The sequence below is a fragment of the Phoca vitulina genome, unplaced genomic scaffold (genome assembly GCF_004348235.1).
Source record: "Phoca vitulina isolate PV1807 unplaced genomic scaffold, GSC_HSeal_1.0 scaffold23, whole genome shotgun sequence".
NCBI lineage: Eukaryota > Metazoa > Chordata > Mammalia > Carnivora > Phocidae > Phoca > Phoca vitulina.
The window spans coordinates 15,348,932-15,366,260 of NW_022589726.1; the positions used below are offsets into that span (position 1 = coordinate 15,348,932).

At 38.7% G+C, this 17,329-nt stretch overlaps 2 protein-coding genes across 5 annotated transcripts in view; one reads left to right on the forward strand and one right to left on the reverse strand.

Annotated features, from left to right (window-relative positions):
• The window catches only part of RBMS2 (RNA binding motif single stranded interacting protein 2), a 69,752-nt gene that overhangs the window by 40,821 nt on the left and 11,602 nt on the right, over nucleotides 1-17,329 (reverse strand). The window lies entirely within an intron of this gene.
• Nucleotides 10,086-11,029, forward strand: LOC116642362 (40S ribosomal protein S21-like). Its single transcript, XM_032420722.1, has one exon. The coding sequence runs from the start codon at nucleotides 10,718-10,720 to the stop codon at nucleotides 10,928-10,930; it is 213 nt and encodes a 70-aa protein (XP_032276613.1). The 5' UTR covers nucleotides 10,086-10,717; the 3' UTR covers nucleotides 10,931-11,029.

The window sequence follows — 17,329 nt, forward strand, 5'->3', positions numbered from 1 at the left end:
GGACTTGTTGCTAAACAGCACTGAATGTCAAAAACCAATTACAGTTTATCCTTAAACAACACAGGGTTGAACTGTGCAGGTCCACTTACACGCAGATTTTTTCGATACAGTACAGTACTGTAAATGTCTTTTTTCTTCCTTATGATATTCTTAATAACATTTTCTTTTCTCTAGCTTACTTTAATGGTGAGAATACAGCATATAATACATATCACATACAAAGTATGTATTAATCAACCGTTTATGTTATTGGTAAGACTTCTGGTCAACAGTAGGCTATTAGTAGTTAAGTTTTGGGAGAGTCAAAAGCTATACCCGGATTTTCGACTGCACAGGGGTTCAGTGCCCCTAATCCTGGCATTGTTCAAGACAAAGGGATAAGTTCCCCAAAAAAGGAGGAGAAAATTTTCTTTTTTAATTCTTTATTTAAATTCAATTTAGTTAACATACTGAATTATTAGTTTCAGGGGTAGAATTTAGTGATCATCAGTAGCATATAACACCCAGTGCTCATCAAGTGCCCTCCTTAATGCCCACCACCCAGTTACCCCATCACCCCATCCACCTCCTTTCCAGCAACCCTGTTTGTTTCCTAGAGTTAAGAGTCTCTTGGGGCACCTGGGTGGCTCAGTCAGTTAAGCATCTGCCTTTAGCTCAGGTCATGATCCCAGGGTCCTGGAATCGAGCCCCACATCGGGCTACTTGCTCGGGGCGGGAGGGCAGGGAGCCTGCTTCTCCCTCTCCCTCTGCCTGCCACTCCCCCTGCTCCTGTTCTGTGTCAAATAAATAAATAAAATATACATATTTTTAAAAAGTCTCTTATGGTTTGCCTCCCTCTCTGTTTTTATCTTATTTTCTTTTTCCTCCCCTTCCCCTATGTTCATCTGTTTTGTTTCTTAAATTCCATATATGAGTGAAATCATACGGTATTTGTCTTTCTCTGAAGGAGAAAATTCTATCCAGTTCCTGGATAGCAATGTGTAAGATTATGTAAGAATTTCTGCAAGGTCCAGTATCCACAGTCACATAAATATATACTATGTATGTAACAGCTATAATATAGTAGCATCTATAAAGAATATAAAAAAGGGAAAATCCTTACTCTCTTAATTTGATATATTAAAAGAGCTACTTTTCTTTTTCCTTATTACAAAATAATTTTGACAGAACTTACAGCACAGAATCTCAGGCTCCTACTTAGCTACTAAAGGAATCGTGTGGAGGTGAAATTAGAAAAAAATTTAGAAAGGGAATAAGGGACTTATACTTTAAGACAACCTTCTACTGTCCCTGACATCTTTCCTTTTCTCTAGTCTGCCTCTTCTCTCCTACTCCCTTCCTTTCTTCCTCCACTTTTCCCCCTTCTTTTCTATCTTTGCTTAGGCTTACTCCTGACAGTTTTGTTCAGTGATATCCTTAAGTAATAACTAGTCTGGTTGTGGTCAAGTTGCTCACATCCTACCTGTTAAAAAAAAAAAAAAGAAGAAGAAGAAGATGACACTTCTGGCAGAGGATAGGAAGCAAAGTTTAATAACAAGAACTTTGGGGCACCTGGGTGGCTCAGTAATTAAGCGTCTGCCTTCGGCTCAGGTCATGATCCCGGGGTCCTGGGATCGAGCCCCACATCGGGCTCCCTGCTCGGCGGGAAGCCTGCTTCTCCCTCTCCCACTCCCCCTGCTTGTGTTCCCTCTCTCGCTGTGTCTCTGTCAAGTAAATAAATAAAAATCTTAAAAAAAAAAAAATAACAAGAACTTTTTTTTATTTTATAATGGAAAACATATACAAAAATAAACAAGAGTATAACGAATCCTTACATACTTACCACTTAGCTTCAGCAATTATTCACGGACAAACTGCTTCATCTGTAGCTCTACCTATTTCCCCACCTCCCATAGGATTTCAAAGCAAATACTAAATATATCATGTCATTCTAAAATATTTCAGCATGTAACCTGGAAAAAAATATTTTTTTCAAGTTTATTTACTTACTTAAGCAATCTTTACACCCAATGTGGGGCTCAAACTCACAAAGCTGAGACCAAGAGTTGCACACTCTTCAAACTGAGCCAGCCAGCCAGGGGGCACCTGGGTGGCTCAGTTGGTTAAGCGACTGCCTTCGGCTCAGGTCATGATCCTGGAGTCCTGGGATGGAGTCCCGCATCAGGCTTCCTGCTCAGCAGGGAGTCTGCTTCGCCCTCTGACCCTCCCCCCTCTCGTGCTCTCTCTCTTTCATTCTCTCTCTCTCAAATAAATAAAATCTTTAATAAAAAAAAAAAAAAAAAACTGAGCCAGCCAGGTGGCCCTGAAAAAAAAAAACTCTCTTTTATAAAACAAAGCACAATATCATTATATCACCTAAAAAATTAATAATTCCTGGGGTGTCTGGCTGGCACAGGTGGTAGAGCATATGACTCTTGACCTTGGGGTTTTAGGTTTGAACCCACATTGGGCGTAGAGCTTACTTAAAAAAAAAAAAAGAAAGAAACACTTCCATTCGTCTCACAGATGTCAAATTTTTGTTTTGTCTCATCTTGAAGTTTATTTGTTTGAAAATAGGATCCAGGAGTGCCTGGGTGGCTCAGTCGTTAAGCGTCTGCCTTTGGCTCAGTTCATGATCCCAGGGTCCTGGGATGGAGCCCCGCATTGGGCTCCCTGCTTCTCCCTCTCCCACTGCCCCTGCTTGTGTTCCCTCTCTCGCTGTCTCTCTCTCTGTCAAATAAATAAATAAAATCTTAAAAAAAAAAGAAAGAAAAAGAAAATAGGATCCAAAGGATCCAAATAAGGTCCGCATATTGTGACTGGCTGCATGTCTGACATCTCTTAATCAATAGGTTCCCTATTCATTCCTTTTTTTTTTTCTTTTGCAATTTATTTGTTAAGGAAATTGTGTTGGTTGATACATAGTAGTATAAATATTAAATCATTCAAAAAACATTTATTAAGTGCCTACTATTTGGAGAATAAAAACAAGAAGCTATAACTGAACAACTGGGGTGCCTGAGTGGCTCCGTCAGCTAAGTGTCCAACTCTTGATTTCGACTCAGGTCATGATCTCAGGGTTGTGAGATGGAGCCCGAGCCCTCCATCAGGCTCTGGGCTGGGCATGGAGCCTACTTAAAATTCTCACCCTCGACCCCTCCCCTCTCTCTAAAAAAATAATAAATATATATAACTGAACAATTATTGTTGTATTTTATGTAACGTAACATGTGGAGATGCTATGAAGAAATGCAAAATAAGAAAAGACTGGCCTTAAACAGGCATAAAATGTAATGCAAAAACAGAATAATGACATAAAAAAAAAATCAAAACAAAAAATAGTGACAATGTAAAAGTGCCCCGGCCTAGGCTCTCAAAAGTGACTACTGAAGTTAATCTACAAACAAAACAAAATAAAACACACAAAAAAACTGGAAAAGCGAATACAAGAAAACTGCAACTGACCTATTATTTTATTATCTTTTTATCAGGCAAAGAGAAGGCAAAATAACATTTGCTGGCTATCTACTATGTTCCAAGCCCTAGAGGATTTTGTTATCTAATATAATCTTTACAAAGAAGATAATAAGACAAGTATCATTTACATTTTGGTTTTTATTGATTTGGAAACTGAGATTCAGAGGAGTTTGTTACTTTCCCAAGTTCACATAATTAATCAAGAGTAGAATCTTACTCTTAATGCAGGATCATCTGGCTCACACACTCATAGCCTTTCCATTGCTATTTCTTTGAAAAAGCAATGGCTTTCACAAACTATAAGCAAGGTCAATAATTAACCCCAATTATTAAAAAAAGAAAAATCAATTTCTAAAACGTCTTTAAGGGATGACCTGGGTGGCTCAGTCGGTTAAGTGTCTGCCTTCGGCTCAGGTCATGATCTCGGGGTCCTGGGATCGAGTCCCACATGGGGCTCCACTCCCACATCAGGCTCCCTGCTCAGCAGGAGGCCTGCTTCTGCTTCTCCCTCGGCCTGCTGCTCCCCGTGCTTGTGCTTGCGCGCTCTCTCTCTCTCTCTGACAAATAAATAAATAAAATCTTTTAAAAAAATACCCCATTCCCCTAACCCCCTCCCCTTTGTTGTCATTTTTTGACTCTTCATTTAAAGAAGTTTTATTTATTTATTTGAAAGCCTAAGGAGAGGGAGAGAGATGGGGGAAGAGCCAACGAAGCAATCAGATCACACACAATATTTGTCAATTAAGTTCACCACCTTATATGGTTCATGGCACCCCAAAACAATTAAAATAGTAACATCAAAGATCACTGATCACAGATTACCACAAACAATAACAATTTTAAAAATCTGAAATATTGCAAAGATTACCAGAATGACACGAAGTGAGCAAATGCTATTGGAAAAATGGTGCCAAGTTGCTTAACACAGGGCTGCCACAAATCTTCAATTTGTAAAAAACACAATACCTGCACAGAACAATAAAGTGAAGCACAATAGGATGAGGTATGCCTATACACATTCAGCTTTGCTACTCCACAATGGTTTTTTGTTTGTTTAGAGAGAGAGAGCATGAGTGGGGAGAGGGGCAAAGGGAGAGGGGGAGAGAGAGAATCCCAAGCAGGTTCCATGCTCATGGAGCAGCCCAACATGGGGCTTGATCTCAAGACCCTGAGATCATGACCTGAGCCGAAGGCAGATGCCCAACAACTGAGCCACCCAGGTGCCCCAAACCCCAACATTCTTTAAGGGCAAGGCAAGTATTATTTTTGGTAGTTGAAATGGGGGGGGAGGGGTAAACTGTTAGCATGCCTGGTTCTCCCAGTTTGCAAATCCTGTAATTATGAAATAATGATTTAATAATAATTCAACTTGGGTTAACAACAACAACAAAAAATCATTTTCTTTCCTTTATTTTACAAATGAGGAAAAATCACATTCAGTTTTTATATAGGCACTCAGTTATTCACTATTCATTTAGGAATTAAGCAGGCAATGAATCAATGTTTACTAAACGTTTTTTCCTTGATTATAGATCCCTTTAACTAGCAGAAAGTGGTTACAACACAGGCTCAAAAAAATAAAAAAATAAACACAGGCTACAAAGACTTAGGTTTGATTCTAGTGTGGCCATGTACTAGCTGTGTGACTCTCGATTAGTTGCCTAACCTTACTGGTAACATGGGGACAGTAACAGCACCTATGCAATAGAATTGTTATGGAGATGAAAATAAATACATGTAAGGCTCTTATAATAGCACCTGAGATATAAAAAGAGTTCACATCTATTTATTTAACAAATACTGAATGCCTGCTTTAGAATACCTGGCAAGGACAGGTACCAAGGACAAAACGCTGAGCTATACCAGAGATAGTCTTGGTCCTAATGACATTTAGCATTTAGCGGAGATAAAGACATTAATCAAATAATCATAAAGTAATTGCATAATTACCCTCCGTGATAAATGGGCTAGAAAGAAAAAGAACAGAAAGCTGTGACCTACTTTAGTTAGTCTGGTCAAAAAGGTGATATTTAAGAGCAACTTCAAGGATGAGAAGAAACTAGCCATTCAGAGAATGAAAGAGAAGATCATTTCAGAAAGAGGGAATGTGGGCAAAAGATATAAGGTGGGACTTTTTTTTTTAATATTTTATTTATTTATTTGACAGAGAGAGAGAGAACACAAGCAGGGGGAGCAGCAGGCAGAGGGAGAGGGAAAGCAGGCTCCCTGCTGAGCAGAGAGCCCGATGCGGGGCTTGATCCCAGGACCCTGGGATCATGACCTGAGCCGAAGGCAGACGCGCTTAACCAACTGAGCCACCCAGGCGCCCCATAAGGTGGGACTTTCAAATGAATCTAAAAGGAACAGAAGGCCAGTGAAGCTAGAGTGTAATGAAGGAGGGAGAGGGACACAGAGCCTTCCAGCCTGTGTTGAAGTACTTGGTTTTCATTCTGAACACATTAGACCGGTGGTGAATAATTTTATGCAAGAAAGAAGTTATAAGATCCGATCAATGTTTTGAAAATATTACTGTGGCTACTATGGGAAGAACAAATGAGAGTGAGGCAGGAGTTGAAATGGGAAGATCAATTAGGCAGTCACTATAGTACCCAAACAAGAAAATGCAGTCTATAACTGGAGAGATGGCAGTAAAGATTTAAAAAAAAAAAAAAAAAAAAAGGGTGGAAAGATTTGAGATTTAGTTTATAGGTAGAATCAACAGGACTAGTTTATAGATTGGATGTAGGCAAGGACAGCTGGAGTAACTGGATGGATGGCAGTATCATTTATAACACTGTAGAGATTAGGGGAGGGCAATTTGAGGACTACAAAGTAAGCATTACAGTTTGAATATGTTAAATTTGAGGGGCACCTGGCTGGCTCAGTCGGTAAAACATTTGACTCTTGATCTCAGAGTCATGGGTTCAAGCCCCACATTGGGCCTAGAGCTTACTTAAAAAAAAACAAAAAACAAAACAAACAACCAAACAAAAAGAAAAACTTGAATCATCTGTGAGATTTCCAGAAAAAATATCAATTAGGCAGTTGGATACACAGAGGAGAGGTCTGGCCTAGCAATTATAATCTGTAAATCTGTTAGCATAGTAATAACTAAAATCTAGGAAGAAAGTGTATTTAAAGAGAAGGTAAGGTAAGAAGGTCTAAAGAACCTAAAGAACTCTAAATAATCAGAAATTGAATAAAGTAACTGACAAAGAGACCAAAAGAGAAGGGCCAAAAGGGCAAGACCCAAAGTGGTTGTGTAACCGGAGGCAAGGAAAGAGAGTATTTCAAGAAATGGAGAATAGTCAAACAAACAAAACCAAAAACAAAACAAAAACAAACCTAGTTGGATTTGGCAACTTGAAAGTACTTTATTGACTAGATCAAACAAAAGAATCAGTGAGCCTGAAGAGTGATCATTTGAAATTGCCTAGTCAGGGGCACCTGGGTGGCTCAGTAGTTAAGCGTCTGCCTTCGGCTCAGGTCATGATCCCAGGGTCCTGGGATCGAGCCCCACATCAGGCTCCCTGCTCAGCGGGAAGCCTGCTTCTCCCTCTCCCACTCTCCCTGCTTGTGTTCCCTCTCTTGCTGTCTCTCTGTCAAATAAATAAATAAAATCTTTAAAAATATATATATATATATATATATTTTATCCACTTATTTGAGAGACAGCACAAGCAGGGGGAGCAGCAGGCAGAGGCAGAGGGAGAAGCAGGCTCCCCACTGAGTAAGGAGCCCAATGCGGGACTCGATCCCAGGATTCTGGGATCATGACCCTAGCAGAAAGCAGACGCCAAACTGAGCTACCCAGACCCCCTTAAATAAATAAAATTTTAAAATTAATTAATTAATTAATTTAAAAAATCAACAAGAAAAAAAATCTCTCATACAAGAAAACCTCCATAAGGCTATTAGTGGATGTTTTAGCAGAAACCTTGCCCACCAGGAGACAATGGGATCTTATATTCAAAATGATGAAAGAAAGAAGAAAAATGCCAACCAAGAATAATTTACCCAGAAATGAAGGTGAGAAACACTTTCCCTAACGAAGAAAAACTAAGAAAATTCATCACCACTCAGCCTAACTTGTAAGAAATGCTAAAAGGAATTCACTGAGCTAAAATGAAAGGATGCTAACTGGCAATATGAAAACATATGGGGGCGCCTGGGTGGCTCAGTCGTTAAACGTCTGCCTTCGGCTCAGGTCATAATCCCAGGGTCCTGGGATCGAGCCCCGCATTGGGCTCCCTGCTCCACGGGAAGCCTGCTTCTCCCTCTCCCACTCCCCCTGCTTGTGTTCCCTCTCTCGCTGTGTCTCTCTCTGTCAAATAAATAAATAAAATCTTTAAAAAAAAAAAAAAAGAAAACATATGAAAATGCACAACACCGTGGTAAAGCTAAACATATAATCAGATTCAGAACATTCTAATAGTGTAGTATAGTGGTGTTTATCACTTAACTCTAGCATAAAGGTTAAAGAACAAAAGTACTGGGGCACCTGGCTGGCTCAGTTGATAAGAGCATGGCGACTCTTGATCTCAGGGTCCTGAGTTCAAGCCCCACATAGGGTGTGGAGCCTACTAAAAAAAAAAAAAAAAGTACTAAAAATAGCTATCGTTACAATAATTTGTCAATGGATACACAACATAAAAAGATGTAAACTGTGATATAAAAACATAAAATGTCGGGGGGAGGGTAAAAGGGTAGGTTTTGTATGCAATCAAAGTCAAGTGTTATCAGCTTAAAAAAGACTCTTACCTCTAAGATGTTTAAAATCTGAAGGTAACCACAAAACAAAAACTTATAGTAAATACACATAAGATAAAGAGAAGGGAATTGAAGTATACCACTACAGAAAATCATTAATTCACAAAAAAAGACAAGAAAGGAAGGAAGAAAAGCACTATAAGACAGCCAGAAATAGGGACGCCTGGCTGGTTCCATTGGTAGAGCATGCGAATCTTGATTCTGGGGTTGTGAGTTCCAGCCCCACATTGGCAGGTAGAGTTACTTAAGGGAAAAAAAAAAAAAAGACAGCCAGAAACAATTAACAAGATGCCAATAATAAGTCCTTACCTAGCAATAATTACTTTAAATGTAAAGGATCCAATTTTCCAATCAAAATGCACAGAGTGGCTGAATGGATAAAAAACAAGACGCAACTTATATGTTGCCTACAAAAGACTCATAAGAAGAAAGTGAAGGGTTGGAAAAAGATATTCCATGCAAATGGAAACCAAAAGAGAGCAAGATAACTACACTTACATCAGAAAAGATAGACTTTAAGTAAAAAACTATAACAAGAGACAAAGATCATTATATAATGATAAAGCAGTCAATTCATCCAGAGGATATAAAAATTGTAAATATATATGTACCCAACATCAAAGCACCTAAGTACATTAAGCAAATACTAACAGATCAAAGGAAAAAATAGACAACAGTACAATAATAATAGGGGACTTCAATACCCCACTTTCAACAATGAATATCACCCAGCAGAAAATCAATACAGAAATGCAGGACTCGGGTGCCTTAGGCGGCTCAGTCATTAAGCATCTGCCTTCGGCTCAGGTCATGATCCCAGGGTCCTGGGATTCAAGCCCCACGTCGGGCTCCCCGCTCCACGGGAAGCCTGCATCTCCCTCTCCCACTCCTCCTGCTTGTGTTCCCTCTCTCGCTGTGTCTCTCTCTGTCAAATAAATAAAATCTTAAAAAAAAAAAAAATGCAGGACTCAAACTATACTTTAGACCAAATGGCCCTAACAGACACATATAGGACATTCCATCCAAGAGTAGAACACACACTCTTTTCAAGTACACATGGAACATTCTCTAGCATAGAGCATGTATTAAATCACAAAACAAGTCTTGACGAATTCAAAAATACTGAAATCATATACCAAGTATCTTTTCTGGCCAAAATGGTATGAAACTAGAAATCAGTAACAGGAAGAAAATTAGAAAATTAACAAATATGTGGAAATTAAACAACATACTCCTGAACAACCTAATGAGTCAAAGATGAAATTTGTAAAGTCTAAACAAAAATGGTAATGCAACATACCAAAATTCATGATATGCAGCAAAAATAATGCAAAGAGGGAAGTTTATAGCAATAAATGCCTACATTAAGAAAAAAAATCTTGAAAAACCTCAAGGAGTTAGAGAAAGAATATGTTAAGCCCAAAGTTAACAGAAAAAATGAGAGAACAAAGATCAGAACAGAAATAAATAAAATAGAGAATAGACAAATAGAAAAGCTCAATGACTAAGTCCTGGTTTTTTGAAAAGATAAACAAAATTGACAACACATTAGCTAGACTTACCAAGAAAAAGAGAACTCAAAATTATACATAAAAGAAGAGACATTACAACTGATACCACAGAAATACAAAGGATCATAAGAGATTGCCATGAACAATTATACACCACCAAATTCGATAACCTAGAATAGATAAATTCCTAGGAACATATAACCTACCAAGTCTTAATCATCAAAACAGACAAACAAACAAAATACACAGAGAATCTGAACAGACCAGTAACAACCGAGGAGATTGAATTAGTAATCAAACACCTCCCAACAAAGAAAAGCCCAGGACCACAGCTTCATGGGAGAATTCTACTAAACATTTAAAGAAGAATTAACACCAGTTCTTCTCAACTCTTCCAAAAATTGAAGAGGAGGAAACATTCCTAAACTCATTTTGTAAGGCCAGCATTATACTGATATCAAAGCTGGATGAGGACACTATAAGAAAACAACAGACCAAAATCTCTGATGAATAAAGACACAAAAATTCTCAACAAAATACTAGCAAAATAAATTCAACAGCACATTAAAAAGACCATATACCATGATCAAGTCAGATATACTCTTGGGATGCAAGGACGTTTCAAGATACAGAAATCAATAAATGTGATATACCACATTAATAGAATGAAAGACAAAAATCGTATGATCATCTCGATACAGAAAAAGCAACTGACAAGATTCAACATCCTTTCATGATAAATATGCTCAATAAATTGGATATAGAAGGAACATAACTCAACATAATAAAGGCCATATATGAAAAGTCCACAGCTAATATACTCAACAGAGAAAGGCTGAAAGCTTTTCCTCAAAAATCAGGAACAAGACAAGGGTGCCCATTCTGACCACTCCTATTCAACATAGTATTAAAAGTCCTAGCCATGGCAAGTAGGCTAGAAAAGGAAAGGTATCCAGGGTGGCAGCAAGCGTGCCCTTGACATGCAGAACGATGCCAGCAAATTCATGGACCTGTTCATGCTGCAAAAGTACTCCTCCAGGAACCACATCATCAGTGCCAAGGACCACGCGTCCATCCAGAAGAACAGGGCCAAGGCTGACAAGATGACAGGGGGGTTCAACGGCCAGTTTAAAACCTACACTATCTGTGGGGTCATTCGCAGGATGGGTGAGTCAGATGACTTCATCCTCTGACCAGCCAAGGCCAAGAGCATGGTTTCAAAGAACTTCTGACTGGGGCACCTGGCTGGCTCAGTCAGAGGAGCACATGACTCTTGATCTCAGGGTCTTGAGTTTCAGCCTCATGTGGGATGTAGAGATTACTTACATAAATAAAACTTAAAAAAAAAAAAAAAAAAGAAAAGAACTTCTGACTGGAGAGGATCACGAATGTGGAATATTTGTCATAAATAAACAGCAATCCCCCCACCAAAAAAAGGAAATACAGGCATCCAAATCAGAAAGGAGGGCATATAACTGTTCGCTGATGATATATCTTGTATATAAAAATCATAAATCTCCACCAAGAAAGTGAGACCTAATAAGTGAATTGAGTAGTTTCAGGATACAAAACCAACATTAATAAATCAGTTGCATTTCTATATACTATCTAAAAAAAGAAAGAAAGAAAACAATTCCATGTTTTTGTTAAAACATCAGAAACAATAAAATACGTAAAAGTCAGCTAAAGAAGAAGGTGAAAGATCTGTACATTGAAAACTACGTTGTTGAAAGAAACTGAAGGAGACACAAATGGAAAGATATCCCTGTTTATGAATCAGAAGAATTAAGATTGTTGAGATCTATCTCGAAAGCCATCTATAGATGCAATGCAATCCTTATCAAAATTCCAATGGCACTTTTCACAGAAACAGAAAAAACAATTCTAATATTCATATGGAACCACAAAAGATCCCAAAGAGCCACAACAATCTTGAGAAAGAACAAAGCTAAAGGCCCCATCGCACCTCCTGATTTCAAACTATTTAAAAAGCTGTAGTCATCATAAATACATACATACATACATACATACATACCTATAGTAATCAAAACAGTTTGCTACCAGCACAAAATAGACACACAGATTAATGGAAAAGAACAAAGAGCCCAGAAATAAACCCACGCTTATATGGTCAATTAATCTATGACAAAAAAGGCAAGAATATAGAACAGGGGAAAGACAGTCTCTTCAATAACTGGTGCTGGGAAAACTGAACAGCTACATGCAAAAAAATGAAACTGGACCACTTTCTTAGACCCATACACAAAAATAAATTCAAGGGATGCCTGGGTGGCTCAGTTGGTTAAGCATCTGCTTTCGGCTCAGGTCATGATCCCAGGGTCCTGGGATCAAGTCCCGCATCAGGCTCCTTGCTCCGCAGGAAGCCTGCTTCTCCCTCTGCCTGCTGCTCCCCCTGCTTGTGTGCTCTCTCTGACAAATAAATAAATAAAATCTTTAAAACAAAACAAAAAAACAAAAACAAAACAAAAATAAATTCAAAATGGGGATGCCTGGGTGGTTCAGTCATTAAGCGGCTGCCTTCGGCTCAGGTCATGATCCCAGGGTCCTGGGATCAAGCCCCACATCGGGCTCCCTGCTCTATGGGAAACCTGCTTCTCCCTCTCCCACTCCCCCTGCATGTGTTCCCTCTCTCTCTGTGTCTCTCTCTGTCAAATAAATAAACTCTTTTAAAATAAATAAATAAATAAATTCAAAATGGATTAAATATCTAAATGCGAGACATGAAACCGTAAAACTCCTAGAAGAAAACATAGGCAGTAATTTCTTTGACATCGGCCTTAGCAGCACTTTTTTTTTTTTTTTTAACATTAGTCTTCTGCTGAGGCAAAGAAAACAAAAGCAAAAATAAACTTTTAGGACTACACTAAAATAAAAAGCTTTTACACAGAGAAGGAAACCATCAACAAAATGAAAAGGCAACCTACTGAATGAAAGAAATATTTGCAAACTACATAGCTGATGAGGAGTTGACATACAAAATATATAAGGAACTCATAGAAATCGATAGCAAAAAAAATCTAATTAAAAAATGGGCATAAAACTTGAAGACATTTTTCCAAGGAATACATACAAATGGCCAACAGCTGCATGAAAAAGTGCTCAATGTCACTAATCCTTAGGGAAACATAAATCAAAACCACTACGAGATTTCACCTCACACCTGTTGGAATGACTATCATAAAAACAAGAGATAACAAATGTTAGCAAGGATGTGAAGAAAAGGGAACTCTGGTGCACCACTGGTAGGAATGTAAACTGGTACAGCCATTATGGAAAACAGTATAGAAATTCCTCAGAAAATTAAAAATAGGGACACCTGGGTGGCTCAGTCAATTAAGCGTCTGCCTTCGGCTCAAGTCATGATCCCAGAGTCCTGGGACTGAGTCCTGCATCAGGCTCCCTGCTTCTCCCTCTGCCTGTTGCTCCCCCTGCTTGTGCTCTCTCTCTCTCTCTCTGACAAATAAATAAAATCTTTTAAAAAATAAAAATTTAAAAAAAAAAGGAAGAAAATTAAAAATAGAAATCCATGGGGCATGGGGTATCCGGATGGCTCAGTCCATTGAGCATCTGACTCCTGGTTTCAGTTCAGTTCATGAACTCAGGGTTGTGAGATCAAGGCCCCCATCAGGCTCCACGCTCAGTGCAGAGTCCGCTTGAGATTCCTTCCCTCTCCTTCTCCCTCTGCCCCTCCCCCACTCACATGTGAGCATGCTCCCTCTCTCTCAAAAAATTAATAAAATCCTAAAAAAAGAAAGAAAGAAAGAAAAAGAAATCCATTAGATCCAGCAATCCCACTTCTGGGTATATATCCAAAGGAGATAAAATCACTTTCTCAAAGAGATACCTGGAGTCCCATGTTCACTGAAACAGTATTCACAATATCCAACACATGGAACCAATCTAAGCGTCCACTGAAGGATAAAGAAAGAAAATGTTGTATATATACACAAAGGAATATTATTCAGCCATAAAAAGGTAATTCTGCTATTTGTGACAACACGGATGGACTTGTACGGCATTATGCTAAGTGAAATAAGTCAGGCAGAGAAAGACAAATACTGTATAATCTCGTTATATGTGGAATCTAAAAAACATCAAACTCATGGGAGTAGAGAGGAGAATGGTGGTTGCCAAGGGTTGAGAGGTGGGGCAAATAGGGAGATACTGGTCAAAGGGTACAAACTTCCAGTTATGAGATGAGTAAGTTCCAGGGATCTAATGTACAGCATGGTGATTGTAGTTTAACACTACTGTATTGTATACTTCAAAGCTGCTAGGACAGCAGTGCTTTCATGAGCTCACGGTAATAATAACAAAAAGGTAATTATGTGAGGTGAAGGATATATTAACTAACCTTAGTGTGGCAAAACTTTTGCAATATAGATGTGTATCAAATCATCACATTTTATATATTAAACTTACAGAATGTTATATGTCAATTATATCTCAATAAAACTGTGGGGGGGGAGTACCTGATGACTATGATGACCTATTTTAGTAGGACAATAGGGGCAAAAGCTAGACTGGAGGGGGATGAAACATGAATAGGAGATTCTGAATTGAATACATGTGATTATCTCCATAGGCTCCCAAATCCCACTAAATTATTATAAAGATTTTAAAAAAGGGGGCGCCTGGGTGGCTCAGTCGTTAGGCATCTGCCTTCGGCTCAGGTCATGATCCCAGCATCCTGGGATCGAGTCCCACAACGGGCTCCCTGCTCCATGGGAAGCCTGCTTCTCCCTTTCCCACTCCCCCTGCTTGTGTTCCCTCTCTCACTATGCCTCTCTCTGTCAAATAAATAAATAAAATCTTTAAATAAATAAATAAAGATTTAAAAAAGACACAGGGGTGCCTGGCTGTCAGAAGAGCATGTGACTCGACCTCAGAGTCCTGAGTTCAAGGCCCACATTAGGTGTAGAGATTACTAAAAAAAATAAATAAAAACTTTAAATAAATAAATAAATAAATTTTAAAAGACATAAATTTCAGAGGACATAGAAAACAGATAATAGATCCCAAATTTTACAACCTGGACACCAGATAGAGGATATATAACTTAGAGGAGCAAAGAAAGCTAAAACCTAATAGGAAGCAAACTAAGAGAAAGGTAATTCTGTAAAATTCCAGATACACTCAAAAATTAGAGGCACCAAGTACCTAAAAAGACAGAGGCATTAGCCACACATCAGGCTACCACTACCCCACTTCTACCTCCCCTCCGGAAGAAAGCCAGTTTATTCTTTGGGGAGGTTGGGACTCTGGCTTCATAGCCACCAAGCAGAGTTGAGTGAATAAATACTAAAGTGAGGGCGCCTGGGTGGCTCAGTTGGTTAAGCGACTGCCTTCGGCTCAGGTCATGATCCTGGAGTCCCGGGATCGAGTCCCGCATCGGGCTCCCTGCTTGGCAGGGAGTCTGCTTCTCCCTCTGACCCTCCTCCCTCTCATGCTCTCTGTCTCTCATTCTCTCTCTCTCTCTCAAATAAATAAATAAAATCTTTAAAAATAAATAAATAAATAAATACATACATACATACATACTAAAGTGAAAACATGAGGATTAAGCAATATTCTCAGCTATTTCTCCAACCCCACCCCTCTTAGGAGATTGGAGTATTTCTCTCTGGGGAAACTGACCACCACAACAGAAAAGCTCTATAAATGCTGATATCAGGCCCCTCCCTATGCAACAGCTTTTATCACCTATAGTGAAGTCCACAATTTGGTAAGGTTTTCCCATGCCAACGGCATTTCCATCTGGTCTTTTAATGCCTTTCACTTAAACAGCCAAAAATCCTAAGACATTTAAAGAAAGCCTCTGAAGTCAAAGACTAAAACAAAAAAGAAACTCAAAAAAGAGACAAAAGAAGAAAACTTAATGAACAGTCTCAAGAGATTTAAACAAAAATATTTTATCTATGAACCAAAAACAAAATTCAACAAAAAAGGGAACATACAGAGACAAAAAAAGTTCTTAGAAATTAACAATATGATAGCAGATATCAAAAAAATCCATAGAAGGGCTAGAAGATAAACAGAAGATAGAGGAAATATCCCAAAAAATAAAACTAAAAAAAAAAAAAAAGGAAAATATTAAAGAAAAATACTGATGTGGGAAGTCCTATACAAAAACAGGGCTTCAGGGGCACCTGGCTGGCTCAGTTGGTGGAGCATGGGACTCTTGATCTTGGGGTCATGAGTGCAAGCCCCATGTTATATGTTGAGATTACTCAAAAAAAATTTTTTTTTAATGTCATTCCTTATAAAAACAAAAAACAAAAACAGGACTTCAAAAAGAACACACAGAGAAAAATGAAGGGAATAAAGTACAACAAAAACCCTACAACCAAAGGATATGTATTTTCAGGTTGAAATTAGTATACAACTCTAAATAAGTAAGACCCACACAAGGTTCATCATTGTGAAATTTTTTAACACTGGGATAAAGATCCTAAAACCCTTGCAAGGGAGAGGAAAAGGCAGGTTTCTAACAAAAAAATAAAAATAAAAAAGCAAATCCTTATCTTCTACAGCAGAAAGGCAATATACATCTAAAACTGAAAAACTAAGGGACGCCTGGGCGGCTCGGTCAGTTAAGCGTCTGCCTTTGGCTCAAGTCATGATCCCGGGGTCCTGGGATCGAGTCCCACATCAGGCTCCTTGCTCAGCAGGGAGCCTGCTTCTCCCTCTGCCACTCCCCCACTTGTGAGTTCTCTCTCTCTCTGACAAATAAATAAAAGCGGAAGGAAAGTAGGAAGGAAGGTAGGAAGGAAGGAAGGAAGGAAGGAAGGAAGGAAGGAAAGAAACCCTTGAATATATGGTCAAATGATTTCAACAAGGGTGCCAAGACCATTCAATGAGGAATGGACAATCTTTTCAATAAATGACACTGGGAAAATTGAATACCCACCTGCAAAAGAATGAAGGTGGACCATTACTTAATACTATATATAAAGTTAACTCAAAATAGATCAAACACCTAAACATAAGAGTTAAAATTCTAAAACTCTTAGAAGAAAACACAGGAGGGGCATCTGGATGGCTCAGCTGGTTAAGCATCTGCCGCCTTCGGCTCAGGTCATGATCTCAGGGTCCTGGGATCCAGACCCCGGTCGGGCTCCCTGCTCAGTGGGGATTCTGCTTCTCCCTGTCCCTCCGCCTGCTCATGCTCTCTCTCTCTCTCAAATAAAGAAATAAAATCTTAAAAAAAAAAAAAAAGAAGAAGAAAACAAGGAGAAAAGCTTCATGAGACTGGATTAGGCAATTTCTTGCCAAAGACACAAAAAAACAAACAGAAGTAAAAAAAAAAAATAGATCAGTTGGGCGATATCAAAATTTAAAACTTCTGTGTTCAAAGGACACAACAGAGTCAAAAGGCAGCCTACAGAATAAGAGAAAATACTTGCAAATCATATATCTAATAAGGAGTTAATATCCAAACTACAACTCATCAACAAAAAAATAAACAATCCCATTTTAAAAATGGGCAAAAGACTCAGGCATTTCTTCAAAGAAGATATACAAACAACCAAGAAGCACATGACAAGATGTTCAATACCACTAATCATTAA

Bases quoted from the DNA above. Each gene is read 5' to 3' on its own strand.
- LOC116642362 (XM_032420722.1), top strand. From the start codon at position 10,718: ATGCAGAACGATGCCAGCAAATTCATGGACCTGTTCATGCTGCAAAAG.